Source organism: Scyliorhinus torazame, chromosome 9, assembly GCF_047496885.1.
Source record: "Scyliorhinus torazame isolate Kashiwa2021f chromosome 9, sScyTor2.1, whole genome shotgun sequence".
Taxonomy (NCBI): Eukaryota; Metazoa; Chordata; class Chondrichthyes; order Carcharhiniformes; family Scyliorhinidae; genus Scyliorhinus; species Scyliorhinus torazame.
Genome location: NC_092715.1, coordinates 186,889,626 through 186,910,289, shown reverse-complemented (window position 1 = coordinate 186,910,289; position 20,664 = coordinate 186,889,626). Strand labels below are relative to the sequence as shown.

Below are 20,664 nucleotides of genomic sequence, written 5' to 3'. Positions count from 1 at the left end.
TCAAGAATCTCGCAGATCACATTTTACTACAGATTGCATTTTGGACACGGCCCTCAAAAGTACAAAAGAAGAAATTCTACGGGTAGAGACAGAAGATAGTGAGAGTGAGAAAGATATCTAAAGCTGAAGCAGAGCAATCGATAAGGGCGGGATTCTCCGCCAGCGGGATGCTCCATTTTGCCGGCAGCCCGGGGGTTTCCCGATGGCGTGGGGCTGCCCCACAATGGGAAACTCCATTTACCGGCCATCGAAATGGAGCATCCCGCCGGTATGCTGAACCTGAAATGTGGCAGGGCGGAGAATCCAGCCCAAGATGTCTGAGTCACCTGTAATAATAATAATAATCGTTATTGTCACAAGTAGGAAGTAGGCTTACATTAACACCACAATGAAGTTACTGTGAAAAGCCCCGAGTCGCCACATTCCGGCACCTGTTCAGTTACACAGAGGGAGAATTCAGAAAGTCCAAATTACCTAACTTACCTAACAGCACGTCTTTCGGGACTTGTGGGAGGAACCCGGAGCACCTGGAGGAAACCCACGCAGACACGGGGAAAACGTGCAGACTCCACACAGAGAGTGACCCAAGCCGGAATCAAACCTGGGACCTTAGAGCTGTGAAGCAACAGTCCTAACCACTGTGTTACCATGTTGCCCATAGCTGGTGAAGAAATGCTTTCTTACATGGTGATTCTTGAAGGCTTGCAGAGGTAATTAAAAATAACACAGAAATAATAAAACCCACGCATGTATTAAAGGTTTAAGTGAATGCATTTATCAATAACATACAAAATGGTAACAATGTACTTTTGTTGTGCTTAAACCCTGAATTACTTTAGACTTTGTTATGATCTCCATAGAGACCAATAACTTAAAACAATTTGAATTTCCAGTTACTAGCTGAAAGACTGACAGAGCAAGATTTCATGTCTTCAAACTTTTACTGTAACAATTGACTAAAATCACTATGATTTATAACTGTATTAAAAGATTAACATTTTTTGGAGACAACTTATTTTGTAAATTTCAGAGAGGCATGTTCCTCATTTATACTTATCACAATCGCACGTCCCACGGGAAAATAGAAGTTATAGAGAACAGTGCACAGTTACTCATGGCTTCCAGTGGGTTCTTGGCCCCATTTCTCTGAGTAGTAACTTCAAGTGGCCATATCCAGAAACTTTCTTCAGTTTTTACAACAATGGATTGGTTGCAGCAGCATGGCCTGTTCCATTGATTCCTTTTCCTCTAAACCATGCCAGGACAAATTTACCAGAATCCATAAATGACTGTAGGATGTGTTTCTTCAACAAGAGACCAATCCGTTCCATATCTGGGTGTCGTAGCTCATAATGCCAAGCAGTCTCTTCTCTCTGCTTACCATACAGAACTTCTGTCTGTCTGTGATATTCAGGGCGGCACGGTAGCACAGTGGTTAGCACAGTTGCTTCACAGCGCCAGGATCCCAGGTTCGATTCCCGGCTTGGGTCACTGGCTGTGCGGTGTCTGCACGGTCTCCCCGGGTCTGCGTGGGTTTCCTCCGGGTGCTCCGGTTTCCTCCCACAGTCCAAACATGTGCAGGTTAGGTGGATTGGCCATGATAAATTGCCCTGTAGTGTCCAAAAAATGGTTGGGTGAGGTTACTGGGTTACGGGGATAGGGTGGAGGTGTGGGATTAGGTAGGGTGCTCTTTCCAAGGGCCAGTGCAGACTTGATGGGCTGAATGGCCTCTTTCTGCACTGTAAATTCTGTGATTCTATGATTCATTTGGAGGGAAACTTATAACCTGATCATAAAAATGGCTTCCTCTGCCCTCTTCCCCATGGCAACATGAAACAATCAACCTTGGGTGGGATTTTCTGCAGAACCCGTCACGAGTTTTGCAGAGGTGGCCTGCTATTGGTTGGAGCTTCTGCTCCCATCGTTGTTAACAGGGTTTTCCATTGATTCCACCCCTCACCATCCTAAAATCCGTGGCGGGGTGCACTGTTGGTAGGATCTGAAGAACCCACCATGTGAAGACCAGAAAACCCTTGTACCTAGGTCAAAAATGCTAACTCGCTTTCCTTGACCCGAACTCCCTTTCATCTTCGAAGTTAATGGACAGTTTACAGCACAACTGTTGACAACCCGCTACCTGATGTGCCATCAATTAACACGACGAGTAGTGAACGAAACTGTGGCTTTAATAAGCTAAACAGAAAGCCTCCTGGCCACTAATCCCAAACTGGGGCAGGGCCGGAGGTCAGCCACCTTTACACCGTGCCCGAGGGGAGGCGGAGCCATCAGGCAGTGGTTTACCACAATACATGTAGTACAGTAACAGTTTACTACAATACATATAATACACTAACAGTGGTTTACCACATTCACCCCCTGTTAAAAAAAAGAGTCCAACGGGGGTGAAGTGGACGTAAAAGTCGAGTCTGTCGGGGGCTTTGACCTTCCACCATGATCTCCTCAGCCCCGGCTGTGGTGTGTGCACTGGTGTCGAGAACTGTGCGTCCGGGAGCGTGTTGTCTTCTTCTTCGCCCAGTAGTTGAGTCGGTGGAGGGGGGTGCGGTATAGGGGCGGGGGTGGTGATGATGGTCGCCGGTGGGCCTGCGAGTGCCAAATCTTGAAGTAGCCGGGTAGTGGTGGAGGGAAACGGTGTAGGATCGGGTGTGATGGTGATGGTCGCTGGGGAACCTGCAGGTGCCAAATCCTGGAGGGAGACTGTGATCTGCCGCCCGTCATGATGTGCCACATAGGCATATTGTGGGTTGGCATGGAGGAGCAGGACCTTCTCGACGAGGGGATCCGATTTATGACTCCTCGCATGCTTCCAGAGGAGGACGGGCCCTGGGACTGTCAGCTAGAACGGGAGCGACACCCCGGAGGTGGACTTCCTAGGGAAGGCAAACATAAAGTTCGTGAGGGGTCTCATTGGTGGCAGTGCACAGGAGCGACTGGATGGAGTGGAGCGCATCGGGAAGGACCTCCTGCCAGCAGGAGACTGGGAGACTCTTCGACCATAGGGCCAGAAGGACGGCCTTCCAGACCGTCGCGTTCTCCCTCTCCACCTGTCCGTTTCCCCGGGGGTTGTAGCTGGTCGTCCTGCTTGAGGGGATGCCTTTGCTGAGCAGGAACTGACGCAACTCGTCGCTCATGAAGGAGGAACCCCGATCGCTATCGACGTAGGTGAGGAAACCGAACAAGGTGAAGAGACTGTGCAGGGCCTTGATGACGGTGGCAGAGATCATGTCAGGGCACGGGATGGCAAAGGGGAATCGTGCGTACTCGTCAACAACGTTGAGGAAGTACACGTTACGGTCAGTGGAGGGGAGGGCCTTTTGAAGTCGATGCTGAGGCGCTCAAAGGGGCGCGAGGCCTTTACCAGGTGTGCTCTGTCGGGCCGATAGAAGTGCGGTTTGCACTCCGCGCAGACCTGGCAGTCCCTGGTCATGGTCCTGACCTCCTCGATGGAATAAGGCAGGTTGCGAGCCTTGATAAAATGAAAAAAACGGGTGACCCCCGGGTGACAGAGGTCATTGGGGAGGGCCGAAGTCGGTCTACTTGTGCGCTGGCACGTGTACCGCAGGATAGGGCATTTGGAGGCTCATTGAGCTTCCCAGGTCGGTACAAGATCTCGTAGTTGTAGGTGGAGAGTTCGATCCTCCACTCAGAATCTTGTCGTTCTTGATTTTGCCCCGCTGTGTATTATTAAACATGAAGGCAACCGACCGTTGGTCAGTGAGGAGAGTGAATCGCCTGCCGGCCAGGTAATGCTTCCAATGTCGCACAGCTTCTACAATGGCTTGGGCTTCCTCTTCGACGGAGGAGTGTCGTATTTCGGAGGCATGGAGGGTACGGGAGAAGAAAGCAACGGGCCTGCCCGCCTGGTTGAGGGTAGCGGCCAGAGCAAAGTCCGAAGCATCGCTCTCCACTTAGAATGGAATGGACTCGTCCACAGCATGCACCGCGGCTTTGGCAATATCTGCCTTGATGCGGTTGAAGGCCAAGCGGGCTTCAGCCGTCAGGGGAAAAATGGTGGATTTAATGAGTGGTCAGGCCTTGTCCGCATAATTGGGGACCCACTGGGCATAATATGAGAAGAATCCCAGGCATCTCTTCAGGGCCTTGGGGCAGTGGGGGAGGGGAGGTTCCAGAAGGGGCCGCAGGTGGTCGGGGTCGGGCTCTAGGACTCCGTTTTCCACAACGTAGCCAAGGATGGCTAGGTGGGTTGTGCGGAAAACGCATTTCTCCTTATTGTATGTGAGGTTAAGGAGCTTAGCAGTGTGGAGGAAATGCTGGAGGTTTGCGTCATGGTCCTGCTGGTCATGGCCGCAGATGGTGACATTTTCTAGGTACGGGAACGTGGCCCACAGCCCATACTGGTCAACCATTCAGTCCATTTCTTGCTGGAAGACCGAGACCCCATTGGTGACGCCGAAGGGAACCCTGAGGAAGTGATAGAGGCGGCCATCTGCCTCTAAGGCAGTGTATTGGCAGTCCTCCGGGCGGATAGGGAGCTGGTGGTACGCGGACTTCAAGTCAACAGTGGAGAAGACTCGATACGGCGCAATCTGATTGACCATGTCAGATATGCGGGGGAGTGGGTGCGCATTGAGTTGCGTGTACCGGTTGATCGTCTGACTGTAGTCGATGACCATCCGGTGCTTCTCCCCAGTCTTGACGACCACCACTTGAGCTCTCCAGGGGCTGGTACTAGCCTCAATGGTCCCCTCTCGTAGGAGTCACTGGACCTCCGACCTGATAAAGGTCCTGTCTCGGGCACTGAATCGTCTGCTCCTAGTGGCGACGGGCTTACAGTCCGGGGTGAGGTTAGCGAAGAGCAAGGGTGGGGTGACCTTAAGGGTCGCGAGGCTACAGACGGTGAGGGGGGGCAGGGGTCCACCGAACTTCAAGGTAAGGCTTTGGAGGTGGCACTGGAAGTCAAGGCCCAGTAATAGGGCAGCGCAGAGATGGGGGAGGACATAGAGCTTAAAGTTAGTGCACTCTACGCCTTGTACCGAAAGGGTCGCGACACAGTACCCCCGGATTTCTACGGAATGTGATCCGGAAGCCAGGGAGATTTTCTGGGTCGCGGGTAAAATTTGGAGGGAGCCGCGCCTTACCGCATCTGGTTGGATAAAGCTGTCTGTGCTCCCGGAGCCGAAGAGGCAAGCTGTCTCGTGCCCGTTGATCCGGACGGATTCCGTGAGATGATGAGGTCGAGACTGGTCGAGTGTGATGGAGGCGAATTTCGGAAGGTGGTGGGTGGGCCGGTAGAGGTAGCAGTGGCCAGCAAACGACCGTGTGAGCAGGGGTCCCGGGAGACGGCGGAGTGGTTCCAAAATGGCGGCCCCCATGGGTCGCGCGTGGCAGGTGGCATTGAAGGTGGTGTCAAAAATGGTGGCCCCCATGGGTCGCACATGGCGGGTGGCTGGGCAGATGGGTGTGGTCCTGACAGACAACAGGCAGCGCTGCTGGGCCTAGGAACTTTAGGGACAGGTCGGGCCTGGCAGACTTTGGCGAAGTGGCCCTTTCTCCCACACCCGTTGTAAATCGCGTTCCGTGCAGGGCAGCGTTTTCTGGGGTGCTTACCCTGGCCGCAAAAGTAGCATTTCGGGCTTCCGGCGTTGGCGGGCTGCTGCGTAGCACAGACTTGCACCGCACTCAAGTCGGGTGATGGCAGCGCCCACGATGTCCACGAAGGTGCCATGTGGTCGGATGTGTAGGCCTCCATGTTCTGGAAATCCACTTCCAGCGAGTTTGAGAGCTGCACTGTCTCTGGGAGGTCGAGTGTACTCCCTTCTAGCAAACGCTGGCGGATGTAATTGGATTTAATGCCCACGACATAGGCGTCCCTGATCAGCAGGTCCGTGTGTTGGACAGCCGATACCGCCTGGCAAGCACAGTTCCGGCCGAGTAGCCGCAAGACTCGCAGGAATTCGGCTTGTGATTCTCCGGGGCGTTGTCGCCTCGTGGCAAGGAGGTGCCTGCCGTACACTTTGTTTACTGCCTTGACATACTCTCCCTTGAGCAGCATTATCACCTCCGTATACGAGGGGGCTCACCCGTGCGTTGAGTATTTGAAGCTTTTGGAGGTCGGTGATGTCGTTGGTGGAGGATCCAAGGTAAGCTTCGAAGCAGCTCAGCCAGTGCTCGAATGTCGCAGTGGCGTCGGCTGCTTGTGGGTCCAGCTCCAGGCGATAAGGCTTGAGTTATGAATTCATCTTAAATGTTTAGCTTATTAAATTGATGTGCCATCAATTAACACAAGACGAGTAGTGAACAAAACTGTGGCTTTAATAAGCAAAACAGAAAGCCTCCTGGCCACTGATCCTGAACTGGGGCAGTACCGGAGGTCAGCCACCTTTATAGCAAGCCCAAGGGGAGGCGGAACCATCAAGCAGTGGTTCACCACAATACATGTAGTACAGTAACAGTTTACCGCAACACATATAATACACTAACAGTGGTTTACCACACTACCTTAAACACCTTTGTAGAACTCTGGGAGACTCTATCCTTTTTAAACTCAGAGACTGCTGCCTTTGTGTCCAAACATAAGTACCTTGCACTTTTTTTCAGTGGAATAATCTAAGCCTTCTTTTGATCTCTAACAATCAAACCATCCAGACATACTGTCACGCAGACTGCAGAGCAGGTCACATAACCTGTTTCATTTACCTATATTGTTATAAACCTTATAAATGTAACAAAACAAAGTAAGCAGAACAAAAACATTAATTAGACCGGAAGAATAGGGAGAGGGAGCATTTTATTCTTAATTCATTTGTATGATATAGCTGTTGTTGAAATTATGAATTTATTTGTTTCATGTAGCTGTTGTTGAAATTATTAAAGTATTCTGTATTTTTCCCTTCACATTGAACATGATATTATGGGGCATTGTACCTTTTCCCCAACAATTATTGGGTTTCTTGATACAAGGCTATTGGTTGCAGCAGACAATATTGTATGAATCTCTGAATTGTGAATAGAAAGTTGGAGACGGTGCAAACATGCAGATTGAGGGCAAGGCAGTGTGAAGGATGTATACAGTATGCATTCCGATTGGCCCTGCCAGCTGGCTTGGCTTCGATAGAAGCAGTTTTCTCCTGTAATAGGACTCAGCTGTAACCTTTTGCAAAACAGTCCTGTTCCAGCAAGTGGAGCACTTAATTCATTGTAATTTTCTGCTGAACATTGAGAACAGCTGCTTTTAGTCACGTGCAAAGACGTGTTGTCTCTAAAGCTGATCGGCACATATTTCGATGCAGACGTTTACATCGAGAATGTAGTATTTTCAATGTCATTTTGTAATTGCAGATCATACTGTAATAACATTAATTGATTTCACTTACACTGCAGTTTCCTATTTGAGTTGAGCACGGAATAAAGCTAGAAAATTGATTTGGCTCAAAGTATTTGTAAATACTTGAAAATGCACTTTAGTCAATTTAGATCACTTTAAATTTTGATTCATTTGCCCATCACTCACGCAAAGAGTCGCAAAATGCCAGCTTTGATGAGTCCAAAATTCCTTTCCAAGCTCCGCCATCTTGGTTAACCTGTTAACTGTTTACATTTATTTTTAATATGTGGCAGCTGCTGAGAGGATGACAAGCCTTCAATGTCTAGGGGCAACATCCTTGGGGGGGGGGATTCTCTGTCAACCGACGCCGGAATCAGGAAATGCGATTGGGTGGAGAATCGGTTTTGACACCAAATCGCAATTCTCCAGCGCCTCTACAGCGGCGTCACTGCGTTCCACTCCGCATATACAGTAAATACCATTGGCATATCACTAGTGGGCCTGACCTTGTATTCTCGGGGCCTCCGTGATTCTCCGCCACTTCTTGTGCTTTTAAAGATCAAGAAACAGGCGCCTTGGCTCATGAGGGAGAGAGAGGAGGTAGGAGATACAGTGAGGCATGACCATGGGCTGCCGGGCTGCACACTGGCCGGGCTGAGAGGGGGATGACCAGGGGTGGGCCGTGGGGCTAGGATGACTCCCCATGGGACTGGGGCGGTGTCCAGGCATGGACCGCCTTGGCCTGCAGGGCAGCTATCTTGCTGCACACCCTACTGACCACCAATCTTGACCCCTGGTTCTGTAGACTGACACCGGCCGTATGGGTGCACCCACCTTACACCCCAGCCCTCACCCTCCACTCCACTATCCCAGCCCCCACCCTCCACCATATCACCCCCCCCCCTCTCCCAACCGGCCGCCACTCGCTCGCAGGGCATCGCATGGCCCATCCAAGGGCAATGCCCACAGTAGCCTCTGCAGAGGGGAGCCGGAGGAGGGCCACGAGCGTACCGCTGGCATGGGCAGCGGCAGCCAACGGTATCCCTGGCAGCAGGGACAGGAACCAAAGACCCCCACGATGCCAGGCACCGACGGGGCCAGGGGTGTGTGGATGGGGAAGGGTGTGGGGACACGAGGGAGCAGGGTCCTTGGTGCCAACCGGGGCCGCCATGTAACCCATTGGACCTGGTTGGTCATGGTACCATGCTAACATGTCAGCCTTTCATCCCCTGCAGGCAATGGATATTTAAATTCAACCAGCAATGGTAGCCTTCCACTAGTCACTGCAGCACTCGGGGATGCCCTGCGGCTGTACGGCTGGAGCTGTTCGAGGTGGAGGAAGCTGCAGCAACAGAGCGTGCCCCAGCAGAAAAGGAGGCAGCTGCTGAGGATGGAGAGCTGACCATCCAACAGGCTGAGGAGGAGGAGGATGAGGTGCAAAGGAGTAGATGTATGTGGGCTCGCGTGTATCTTGAGCGCCTGTTATTTGAAGACCTGCCGGACCGAGCATGCCGTTGAATACTCCGGCAGAGCAGGGAGAGATATCTGCCAGACCATGGCGCACCTGGCAAAGTGGGAAATGGGGGAGACCCTATATGCCCAGCACAATGTTGGCACAATACATCCATTTCGATGTGGACCGGGCCCAGCAGGATACCTAGGCAGCGGAGTTCGCCACCATTGCCGAGATGCCCCGGGTGTAGGTTGCAATCGACAGGATGCAGGTCGCCCTACTAGCGCCTGCAGATGACAGGCCACTCTACATGAACCGAAAGGAATTTCACTCAAAGAACAAAGAAAAGTACAGCACAGGAACAGGCCCTTCAGCCCTCCAAGCCTGCGCTGACCATGCTGCCCGTCCAATCTAAAACGTTTTACAAGTGTGGGGTCCGTATCTCTCTATTCCCTTGTTATTCATGTATTTGTCAGATCGTACATGCTTCCACCACCTCCAATGCCAGTGAGTTCCAGGCACCCACGACCCTCTGTTTAAAACACTTCCCTCACACATCTCCCCTAAACTTTGCCCCTTAAACCTATGGCCCTAGTAATTGACTCTTCCACCCTGGGAAAAAGCTTCTGACTATCCACTCTGTCCATGTCCCTCATAATCTTGTAGACTTTTATCAGGTCGCCCTGAAACCTCTGTCGTTCCAGTGAGAACAAACCAAATTTATCCAACCTTTCCTCATAGCTAATGCCCTTCATACCAGGCAACATCCTGGTAAACCTCTTCTGTACGCTCTCCAAAGCCTCCACATCCTTCTAGTAGTTGATGCGCTATCAATTACCACAAAGACGAGAGTAGTGGAATAATCGAGGCTTTATTGAACAAAGATGTTGTGCCTCCTGTAGCTGCTACCAGAATGGCTTCAGCACCGGTGAGCACGCACATTTATACGCCGCCTACTGGGCGGAGCCAGCAGGCAGGGATTTACCCATGTACCTCTAGTATATGTGTCTTACCGTAATACATATAATACAGCAAGTGGTGACTACCACAGTAGTGTGGCAACCAGAATTGAACACTAGGCTGGGATTCTCCCCTACCCGGCGGGGCGGGGGGTCCCGGCGGGATGGAGTGGTGGGAACCACTCCGGCGTCAGGCCGCCCCAAATGTGCGGATTTCTCCGCACCTTTAGGGGTCAAGCCCTCACCTTGAGGGGCCAGCCCCGCGCAGGAGTGGTCGGGGCGCCGCCGGCTGGCAGGAAGGGCCATTGGCGCCACGCCAGCTGGGACCGAAGGGACCTCGCCAGTCGGCGGAAGGCTGCGCATGCGCGGGAGCGTCAGCGGCTGCTGACGTCATCCCCGCGCATGCGCGGGGGGGGGGGGTCGCTTCCGCACCAGCCATCGCGGAGGCAATGGCCGAGGCGGAAGGAAAAGAGTGCCCCCACGGCACAGGCCCGCCCACGGATTGGTAGGCTCCGATTGCGGGCACAGTGAGGGCACCCCAGATCGGCCCGCGCCCCCCCCCCCCCAGGACCCCGGAGCCCGCCCCGCCGCCAGTCCCGTCGGAAAGGGAGGTGATTTGATTCACGTCGGCGGGGCTGTCATGACAGCAGCGCAGCAGCGGGACTTCGGCCCAACGCGGGCCGGAGAATCACCGGGGGGGGGGGGGGGGGGGGGGGCCGTCGACCGGCGCGGTGAGATTCCCGCCCCCACCGAATCTCCGGTGCCAGAGAATTCGGCGGCCGGTGTGGGCAGGAGTCACGTCGCCACCCGGCGATTCTCTGACTCGGCGGGGGTCGGAGAATTCCGCCCATCTTCCGAGTAGGACCTAACTAAGGTTCTATAGATCTGCAGCATGACTTGTCAATTTTTATACTCAATGCCTCGTCTGATGAAGGCAAGAATGCTGTATGTGTTCTTGACTAACTTCTCCACCTGAAATGAAATGAAATGAAAATCGCTTATTGTCACAAATAGGCTTCAAATTAAGTTACTGTGAAAAGCCCCTAGTCGCCACATTCCGGAGCCTGTTCGGGGGGGCTGGTACCTGCGTTGTCACTTTCAGTGACCTGTGGACATGTATACCCAATCGCTCTGCCTGTCAGGGTTCTGCCATTTGCTGTATATTTCCCACCTGTAATAGACCTTCCAAAATGCATCACCTCACATTTGTTCGGATTAAACTCCATCTGCCATCTCTCCCAAGTCTCTAACTGATCTATATCCTCTGACAGTCCTCATCGCTATCTGCAATTCCACCAACATTTGTGTCGCCCGCAAACTTGCTAATCAGACCAGTTACATTTTCCTCCAAATCATTTATATATACGTCAACCAGAAAGGTTCCAGCACTGAACCCTGTGGAACACCACTAGTCACAGCCCTCCATTCATAAAAGCACCTTGCCAGCTCACCTCTGATCCCATGTGGCTTCACCTTCTGTACCAGGGCGGCACGGTAGCACAGTGGTTTGCACTGTTGCTTCACAGCGCCAGGGACCCGGGTTTGATTCCCGGCTTGGGTCACTGTCTGCGGAGTCTGCAAATTTGTCCCGTGTCTGCGTAGGGTTCCTCCGGGTGCTCAGGTTTTCTCCCACAAATCCCGAAAGACGTGCTTGTTAGGTGAATTGGACATTCTGAATTCTCCCTCAGTGTACCTTAACCGAGCCCGGAGTGTGGCGACTAGGATATTGTCACATTAACTTCATTGCAGTGTTTATGTAAGCCTACTTGTGACACTAATAAAGATTATTATTATACCAGTCTGCCATGAGGGACCTTGTCAAGGGACTTATTGAAGTCCACGTGGACACTCGATGAATGTGCAGCTGGTGTGTGACCTTCAGATGCACGTCTGCGCCTGACACCCGGACAGTGTACACGACGCCTTCATCCTGGCACACTCGACAATTCCCAGCCTCTTCGAGGTGGACCCCTGGCTGAGGGGTTGGCTCCTGGATGACAGGGGCTCTCCGCTGTGGTCGTTGCTCATGTTGCCTATCTGTAGGCCACAGACTGATGTGAAAACCGGCTCCAATGACACCCATGCAGCGTGATTGATCAGTGTTTCGGCCTCCTGAAGATGCAGTTCAGGTGCCTGGACTGCTCTGGAGGGGCCCTCCACTATGGACTGGGAGGATCGCCCGCATCGTGGCAGCCTGCTGCGTCCTCCACAGCATCACGTATCAGACGGACGACGTGCTGGAAGAGGATGAACGCCAGTCATCATTAGTTGAGGAGGATGTGGGGAGGGCGAGGATGGGCAGGACATGGGGCCCGGGCAGGCACAGGAGACCGCACAATGCGTGCGTCAGGGCCAACACCCACGGGATGCTCTGATCACCTCCAAGTTCACCGACTAGGGGGTATTGACCAGGGGCACGAGCACCACATCCCACCTGCACACCATCCCTCTCCGTGGCCACCTTCCCCACCGCCACCCCCCCCCACACCCCCACCCCCACCTGTAACACCCTCCATGATACATACCTGCTGCAGAGGGATGTGGGCCCTGGGTTGACCGTAACAGCAGTTCTTATCCATGGAATGGAGGATAATGACAACCCGCTCTGCGATGAGCTCTGGTGCTCAGCTTCTTTCAACAACGTCTGACTCCTGCCCATGGTAGCACTTTCCACCGTTCACCTGGGACCTGGGTGATCCCTGCATGTGGGCCGGCCATTCCATCGCATGGCCCCGTCGGATCCCAAAGGGTGGCAGAGGTTGGGACATTTGAGGGGGCGGGGGTGGTGTAACATGGGAATGGTGAGCACTGACTGAACTGTGGTCCCAGAACCAAGCCCACCCCCAACATCCATCCATTCCCCCCCCCCCCACCCCGCCCTCGCTCCCTCTGAGGCCAGCACACCCCTCACACCCTTCTGACAGAGTACTGAGGCAGGTTGTAACATTGTGCATAGGTGTTTAATGTGAAAACATATAGATAGATTCGTGCCCTAGTCCCTATCACTAAACTGTGCCCTGCAACCGTGCCAACTTAACTGATGTCTAATTTTCTAGACTTACAGGCCATAATGCTACATCTAGGTGAATCCCCAGATTGTACAGCAGGATAGGAGGGGGCCTGCTATGATTCCTGCCGTACGACCTGGGTCGCCTTTGGCGGGTGTCTTCTGGGGCGGCTGCTACTCGGGTGTCCCAGGTGGCGTTCTGCCCACTGCCCACCAGATGTGCCAGATACAAGGGGGGAAGGAGTCCGAGATGCTGTGATGTACAGGCACCTCCCCTGCAGGAGTCACTGGCATAGGCCCCATCACCTCCTCCTCCCTCAGGATGCCCGAAAGCCTCCTGGGATGGAGGTGCGAGCTGAGCTATCCCCTGAGGTTCCCCCGCCACCTGGTACTGTCAGCCCTGGAGGCCCGCATTTGTCTCGGCCAGGGTCTGCATGCCGTGCCCATGGAGCACAGGGAGTGGAGCACGTCCATCTGAGATTGCACCACATCACCCATTGACTGTGCCACTACCTTCTGGGTCTGTATCACATCAGCTGCACCATCTCCCTCTGGGACTAGGCCACCTCCCTCTGTGTCTCAGCCATGGCCCGCTGTGACTGGTCCACGCCCAGAAGCGCCGCTGCAATGCCCAGGTGGCTCTGGCACATAGCTGCCTGTGAGAGCGCAGCCCTGTCCTGGGCCTAGGCCACCACCTGCACAGATAGCGCTAGGCCTTGGACATGCTGATCTACAGCCGAATCCCTTTCCCCCAAGGCCTCCACCACGGATGCCACCTGTGCAGTGTAAGCCTGGGTGGCATGCATGGTTGGCACCACTTCCTGCTCTTGCACACAGTTGGACTCCTCAACCCGCGCCTGCAGATGCTTGCCGACAATCCCTCATGTGGGGCGACATTCTCCGACCCCCCGCCGGGTCGGAGAATCGCTGGGGGCTGGCGTGAATCCCGCCCCCGCCGGTTGCCGAAGTCTCCGGCACCGGAGATTCGGCGGGGGCGGGAATCGTGCCGCGCCGGTTGGCGGGCCCCCCCGCTCGATTCTACGGCCCGGGTGGGCCGAAGTCCCGCCGATAAATTGCCTGTCCCGCCGGCGTAAATTAAATCACCTACCTTACCGGCGGGACAAGGCGGCGTGGGCGGGCTCCGGGGTCCTGGGGGGGGCGCGGGGCGATCTGACCCCGGGGGGGTGCCCCCACCGTGGCCTGGCCCGCGATCGGGGCCCACCGATCCGCGGGCGGGCCTGTGCCGTGGGGGCACTCTTTCCCTTCCGCCTCCGCCACGGTCTCCACCATGGCGGAGGTGGAAGAGACTCCCTCCACTGCGCATGCGTGGGAAACTGTCAGCGGCCGCTGATGCTCCCGCGCATGCGCCGCCCGGAGATGTCATTTCCGCGCCAGCTGGCAGGGCACCAAAGGCCGTTTCCGCCAGCTGGCGGGTGGAAATTCCTCCGGCGTCGGCCTAGCCCCTCAATATTGGGGCTCGGCCCCCAAAGGTGCGGAGCATTCTGCACCTTTGGGGCGGCGCGATGCCCGTCTGATTGGCGCCGTTTTGGGCGCCAGTCGGCGGACATCGCGCCGTTTCCGGAGAATTTCGCCCGTGGTCCCTGGCTTTGCGAATGCAACTCCGCGATCGAAGGGACTGTCCGTTCCAGAAGCCTGAAACCCATCTGGATAGCATCTAGTCCCTGGGGTCGGCCCACCCCCTGACCTTCCACCCCCTCAGGTGTTCCTACCTCCAGAGCATGTGTGTGGTGCGCACCAGATAATGTCCCAGGAGCCTTTTCACCAAAGTGCCCAACCGAGGTGGGTATTTCTGGGATGGGGGTGGGTGTTGGAGACAGCTGTGACTCGAAATCAGTGTCATCATCGGATTCAAGATCCAGGCTATTCCTGGGTCTCGGGTTGAAGACTCTCGGCTGTGTCTGTATCCTCGCCGCTGCTCAGCACCTGGGGTTCTGGCTGTGGCTGGGGGCGGGGGACACCAGAGGGACCCGCCCCATCACCAGTAGCTCCTGCATGATTAGACCACGGGTCGAGGGGGAGTAGGGGTGGTGGGGATGTGTGGAGCGGGATGAGGGGATGGTGTGGGGGTGAGTGGCAATGTGGGTGTTTGTGGTGTGAGGGTGGGGTGAAGGTGGTGTGAGGGTGAGGGTAGTGTTGAGGGGGTGGTGGACGTACGTATCACGGGGAACCACAACACAGTCGGGTCTCACTTCCTCGCCCAACCTCCACCCCTGCGACTGCCCTTTCCTCGGGCCAGCCGACCACTTACCGGGCCCTCTGCTCCGCCGGGGTGGGGGGGCCGGAGGTCTGGCGATCCCTCTCCAGTCTTTTCTCGCTCCTGGCGGTTATGGGCAGCCTTCTCCTGGGGAGGAACAGAAAATGCACAGTGTTATTCAGGGGGTGGATAGCTGGTGGCTTCAGTGGCCAGGGCACCAGGCCATGGCAGCCGATATGAGTGCCGGTATGTGGTGCAGGGTGGGGAATTCGGATGCCCTCCGGATGGTGGGGGAGGGGAGTGTTACGGGTGTGAGGGTCAGGGATTGTTGCCAGGGGCACAGTGCTGCCTGCTTACCTTGGCTGTCCTGAGGAGGTTGTGCAGTGTTTTCCGGCACTGCTGGTTTGCCAGGACGGTGTTGCTCCCAGGCACGATGAACGGGGGGGCTGGCAGCCTCCTTCCCAGGCCGGGTTTCAGGGTTGCCCACCTCTCCTCCATGGCGTCCAGCAGTGTCTCAAGCTCTCCTCGCTGTCATCGTGTTGGCGGGGATGGTGTGTGTGGAGAGTGCGGTGTGTATATGCAACTGCACCTTTTCAGCCTCCTTCGTGTCAGTCACGAATCCAGCGTATCCGGCACCATTTCTGATTGGAATCGATTGTGTACCACGTGGCGCCGGTACGTGGCGCCGGTGCTAGCCCGTCAACAGACGCTGAATCGGTCCTGCTGCTGCACCAGGTTTGCTGTTGTAGAAGTCCACAAATCCTACCTTGGCATCAACACTTAGGGCGTGATTCTCCGATTTTGAGGCTGTGTCCGGAGCTTGTGTCCCCCTTACGACCAAAAAGACGGCGCCGCCTCCGCACCGATGCTCCGCCCGGTGGGGGGCTAGCAGCCGAGCCACGTAAAGCCCCCGGCTTTACCTGCAGACATGGATGGAGAATTGCCAGGACCGTGGCCGCTCATGCGCAGGGCGGAGACCTGCAGCGGTCGCGCCATACAACATGGTGCCGGCCGCACGCGGACCCAGTCTGCCAGAGAGTGCCCGCCTTGCCACCCCACAACCATCCCCCACCAGTCCACCCAGCCCCTGCCCAAGTCCTCCCGGCCAGCGGAACGCTCCCCCCACCCCCCGACTATGGCGGTGCTGGACACAGTCCACCGCCCACCACGTGACGTCCCCGGAAACTGTGAGCACACGCGCCCCATGCCGTCGGGAAGTCGGCCCATTGGGGGCGGAGCATCAGGGAAGGGCCTCTGGTGATGTCCTGAGGCCGTCCCAACGGCAGCGTGCGGCGGACTCGCCGATGATGCTGTTTTTGAGGGGGAGGAGCATCCGGAAAACGGCACCACCTCCGATTTTGGCATAAAAACACATTCTCCGGCCAATCGCCGAACACGAGTTTGGCGTCGGCAATCGGAGAATCCAGCCCTTAGTCTAAGGAAGGAGAATTTCACCACCTCTCTTTGTCTGATTCTGAGAAAACTTGTAACAGCTTTCAGAATTTAGAAGATGAATTTCAGAAGTAACACAACAAAAGTAAACTTCTACAGTTGAGTCTGGTTAGGCCTAATTAATTATCTCATTGCTTTGTTTCTCTTTATAGGTTATTATGGCCAGCTACAGACTTTTTACCCTCCTCAGTATAATGAAACTTCTCGAAATATATGCCAAGCTAGTCCTCGCAATATGGTGCCTTCATTTGAAGACTGTGTTCTTCCCACAAATGTGGGACAATCTGGATTTGATGTCTTCCACAGAGCTTTGTCCGCTCATCCCAGTTTTCCAGGTGACTATCTGTTTATTCTTATGCGATGCAAGAACACCACAGTTCTCCTATTCTGTAATGAGCCATTGAAATGAGGTTTTAAGAAGAGGTTTTCAAGCTGTAGTTACTAAACAATCTCCAGTGCTAGGACTGTACCTTATGATGTTTTTTGTATTCATTTTTAGGGATGTGAGCATCACGAGCTAAGCCAGCAGTCATTGCCCTTCCCTAGTTGCCTATCCATTGCCTGTACGAAAAGATCAGAGATAAAAGATCATTTTGAAAAGCTTCAGTAGTGACATCTGATGGTTTAAATTGTTTCCTGAATGGTAACGGTCAAGGGGGATAAACCTTACCTCTAAACTTTGGTTAAAGAGCAACATTGCCAGAGAATTTTGAGAAAATCTCACTCTAGGCCCCAGGTGTGGGGTGAGGTTTTGTAATATTGCATCGTGGTGCGAGTTGAAAAATTTAAGGAAGTGGGGGGAATTAAAGGGAGGAGGAATTAAAGTTGAAAACACTTAAGCAGTCACAAGATATGAATAAATAGTCATTAACAATGAGAATACAGTGTTGCTCCTTGTTGCAAATTTGATTTGACAATTAGGTGGTTGTCCAGTCCCTGAATAATTTTTCAATTGCAGTGTTATGGGCAGCACGGTAGCACAAGTGGATAGCACTGTGGCTTCACAGTGTCAGGGTCCCAGGTTCGATTCCCCGCTGGGTCACTGCCTGTGCGGAGTCTGCACATTCTCCCCGTGCCTGCGTGGGTTTCCTCCGGGTGCTCCGGTTTCCTCCCACAGTCCAAAGATATGCAGGTTAGGTGGATTGGCCATGATAAATTGCCCTTAGTGACCAAAAAGGTTAAGAGCGGTTATTGGGTTACGGGGATAGGCTGGAAGTGAGGGCTCACGTGGGTCGGTGCAGACTCGATGGGCCGAATGGCCTCCTTCTGCACTGTATGTTCTATGTTATAATTTTAATGATGCAAGCAAATTTTACATCACTCACAGTTGCATCAGCATTATCATTATTATTTTAAATTGAGATTTTTTTTCCCCCCCAAGTGTTTAAGTGTTGAAGCTGAATAATCACTTCGACACCTGTTCAGGAAATACCCAAATCACAATTGAAAATGGTGCTGTTATTTCATTCTTGTGCTTTGTTTATTTTTCATTTTCTAAAACCAGACAGAAAGCCAAATGTGGCAAAGGCCATTAAATAGTGAACTGAAGCTGATTGGAGCTGCATTAATATGGTTGTAATATATACAAGTGCTTCCAACCACATCATGAAACAGCCAAGAAACTCAAGCTGGTTATACTTTCCTTTAGCGTTTTTCAGAATTTGTTTTGACAATTTTTTCCATGCAAAGGATTCGGAAAAGCAGTTATTTTTTAAATGCTAGTTCTTTAAACATCACTTGGAGCGGCTGCCACTGTGCCATCCAAACTTTGCTGGAATTACAGTGTAAACCACATTTACAAGTGTAAACAGGGTTCCCACCACCTTTCCTGCAAATGTACAATAGAGGGCGGGAAATGAAAGCAACTCCGAGCTGATTATCAGCCAGTGTTTTCCCAAACGTTTGGAGGAAAATAGAACGGCAAAATAAAAAATGGTTGATTTACGAATGACTAGATACTGAGGTTGCTTTCCCCAACTTAAGATCAGGCGTTTGCCATTTACATCAATTGACAGAGGGTCAAACAGACAAGCAAATTAAATGCAGGGCTCAGAGTGCTGCAGGGAGAAGGGGTGCATTGACATGAGTACTTGGGGAAGAGTCAGCTCATCTACTGGGCCGGAAAACAGAAAATACTGGGCAATCTCAACAGGTCTGACAGCATCTGTGGAGAGAAAATGAAGCTAACCTTTCGAGTCTGGATGACTCTTTGTGAAAGCAGTGGGCAGGGCTTTAAACTAACCGGGAGGGAGGAGAATAGGTGAAGGGAGATTTAGAAATCCAAGTGAAATGCACAGAATATATACATACACACAGAAGTCTAAAGATATACACATATCACCATGAAGAGCAATCTGTATAAATAGTCAATTGATCAGATTTGGGAATAGTCCCATTGGAATGGATTTTGGTAAAGGTTACGCCGCGTTTTTAAAAAAAAGGGAGAGAGAAAATAATGAACTAGAGACCAAACATGTGGGGCGTCATTCTCCGCCGGCGGGAGTCTCCGTTTTGCCGGCGCCCGGGGGTTTCCCGACGGTGTGGGGCTGCCCCACAATGGGAAACCCCATTGACCGGCCGGTGTTACGGAGACTCCCGCCGGCCGGTCGGGGCAGAAATGTGGCGGGGCGGGTAGGAGAATTTTGCCCCAGTTGTTGGGAAAATGCTTGAATTTATTATTCCGGAAGTCTTAACAGTGCACTGAGCAAAGTACAGTATGATTCGAACAAATCATCATGGTTTTACTGAAGAGAATTGCTGTTTGACAGATTTATTAGACGTTTTTGCAGGTGTAACCAGTAGGGAGATAAAGGGGAAAGAGTAGGGGCGCGATTCTCCGATCTGGAGACTAACTGCCGACGGCGGAGTGAAAACCGGAGTGTTTTACTTCCCAGACCCCGATTCACACTCCCCCGGGGGGCTAGGAGCGGTGCCGCGTCATTTCCGCGCGGCAGGTCTTGGCGCCGCGTAAAAGTGGCGCCGCGTAAATGATAGGGCCGGCGCCGCGTAAATGACGTCAACCGCGCATGCGCGGGATAACCGGCGCCAACCCGCGCATGCGCGGTTGACGTCCTCCCCGCGGCCGCCCCGCAAGATGATGGAGGATCGATCTTGCGGGGCAGTGGAGGGAAGGAGGTCCTCCTTCAGAGAGGCCAGCGCGCCGATCGGTGGGCACCAATTGTGGGCCAGACCCCTTTTGAGTACCCCCTCAGTGCAGGAACCCCCCTCGCCCCCCCACAGGCCGCCACCCCCCCCCCCCCCCCCAGCGTTCCCGCAGTGTTCATCTCGGCAGCGACCAGGTGTGGATGGCGCCGGCGTGAAGCCATCGTTTTGGGCAGGCCGCTCGGCCCATCCGGGGCAGAGAATATCAGGAGAGCGGAGAATTGCCATTTTGGGGGTCCCGGGCGATTCTCTGGCCTGCGCCGCGCAGACCTTGACGTGGCCGTTCTCGCCGCTGGGGTGAATCGCGGGAGGGCGTCGGACCGGCGTGGCAGGTAAAAATGGCGCCCCAGGCGATTCTCTGAAACGGCGCCTCGATGTCTTGTACCTCGATTTCCAAAGGACATTTGATCTGGTACAAAGGTTAATAGGCAAGATAAGGGTTCATGGAGTTTGTGGTAATATATCAGCATGTGGAGAGGATTGGTTAATGGCTAGAAAGGAGAGGGTAGGCATAAATGGGCCCATTCAATCGCTCTGGGCCGGGATTCACACGGACGTGGATTAGTATAAGTATGTGCCAGCATGGCCCTGCGCTGGGCAAGATAAATATTAACATATTTAAATGAGTCATTATGTTCATTTAAATGTCTGCACCCAATTCTCCCAAGGCCTGAGAACTAACACCAATGTCTTGGAGACCTCGCCATGGCTCCGTTTGGCACTGGTCCACACAAACATGGACCAGATGTAATGGCACCTGGAGGGGTCTCCCAAGCCATTGGAGACTCCTGGGTTCCAGATTGTCCATGTCAGGGATCTGGCTGGGATGACCTGCCCTTAAAAGGTGGGGTGAGGGGGCGGCTCGAGGACTCTCTAAGAGGTAAGTTGGGGCAGTGGGGGGGGGTCCAGACTCATGATGGGGATTCAGATGAGGGTCGAAAAATCAGGGCAGCATTTAAAAATGGCGCCCTGATCAGCTCGTCAGCACAGGAAATGAGGTAAGTGCGGCACCGGCACAGCGTTCCTCACCAACGCCAAAAAAACTGCAGGCACCGAGAAAGACCACGGTATACGCACCCAAAATGACTCTCTGTTTTTTACGCAGTAAGTCAC

At 53.6% G+C, this 20,664-nt stretch overlaps 1 protein-coding gene across 1 annotated transcript in view; it reads left to right on the top strand.

Moving 5' to 3' along the window:
- glis3 (GLIS family zinc finger 3) overlaps positions 1 to 20,664 on the top strand; it is an 896,860-nt gene that overhangs the window by 829,861 nt on the left and 46,335 nt on the right. Inside the window, exon 10 of the mRNA XM_072516903.1 lies at positions 16,542 to 16,724. Coding sequence (XP_072373004.1) covers positions 16,542 to 16,724 — 183 coding nt within the window. The remainder of the gene's footprint in view (positions 1 to 16,541; positions 16,725 to 20,664) is intronic.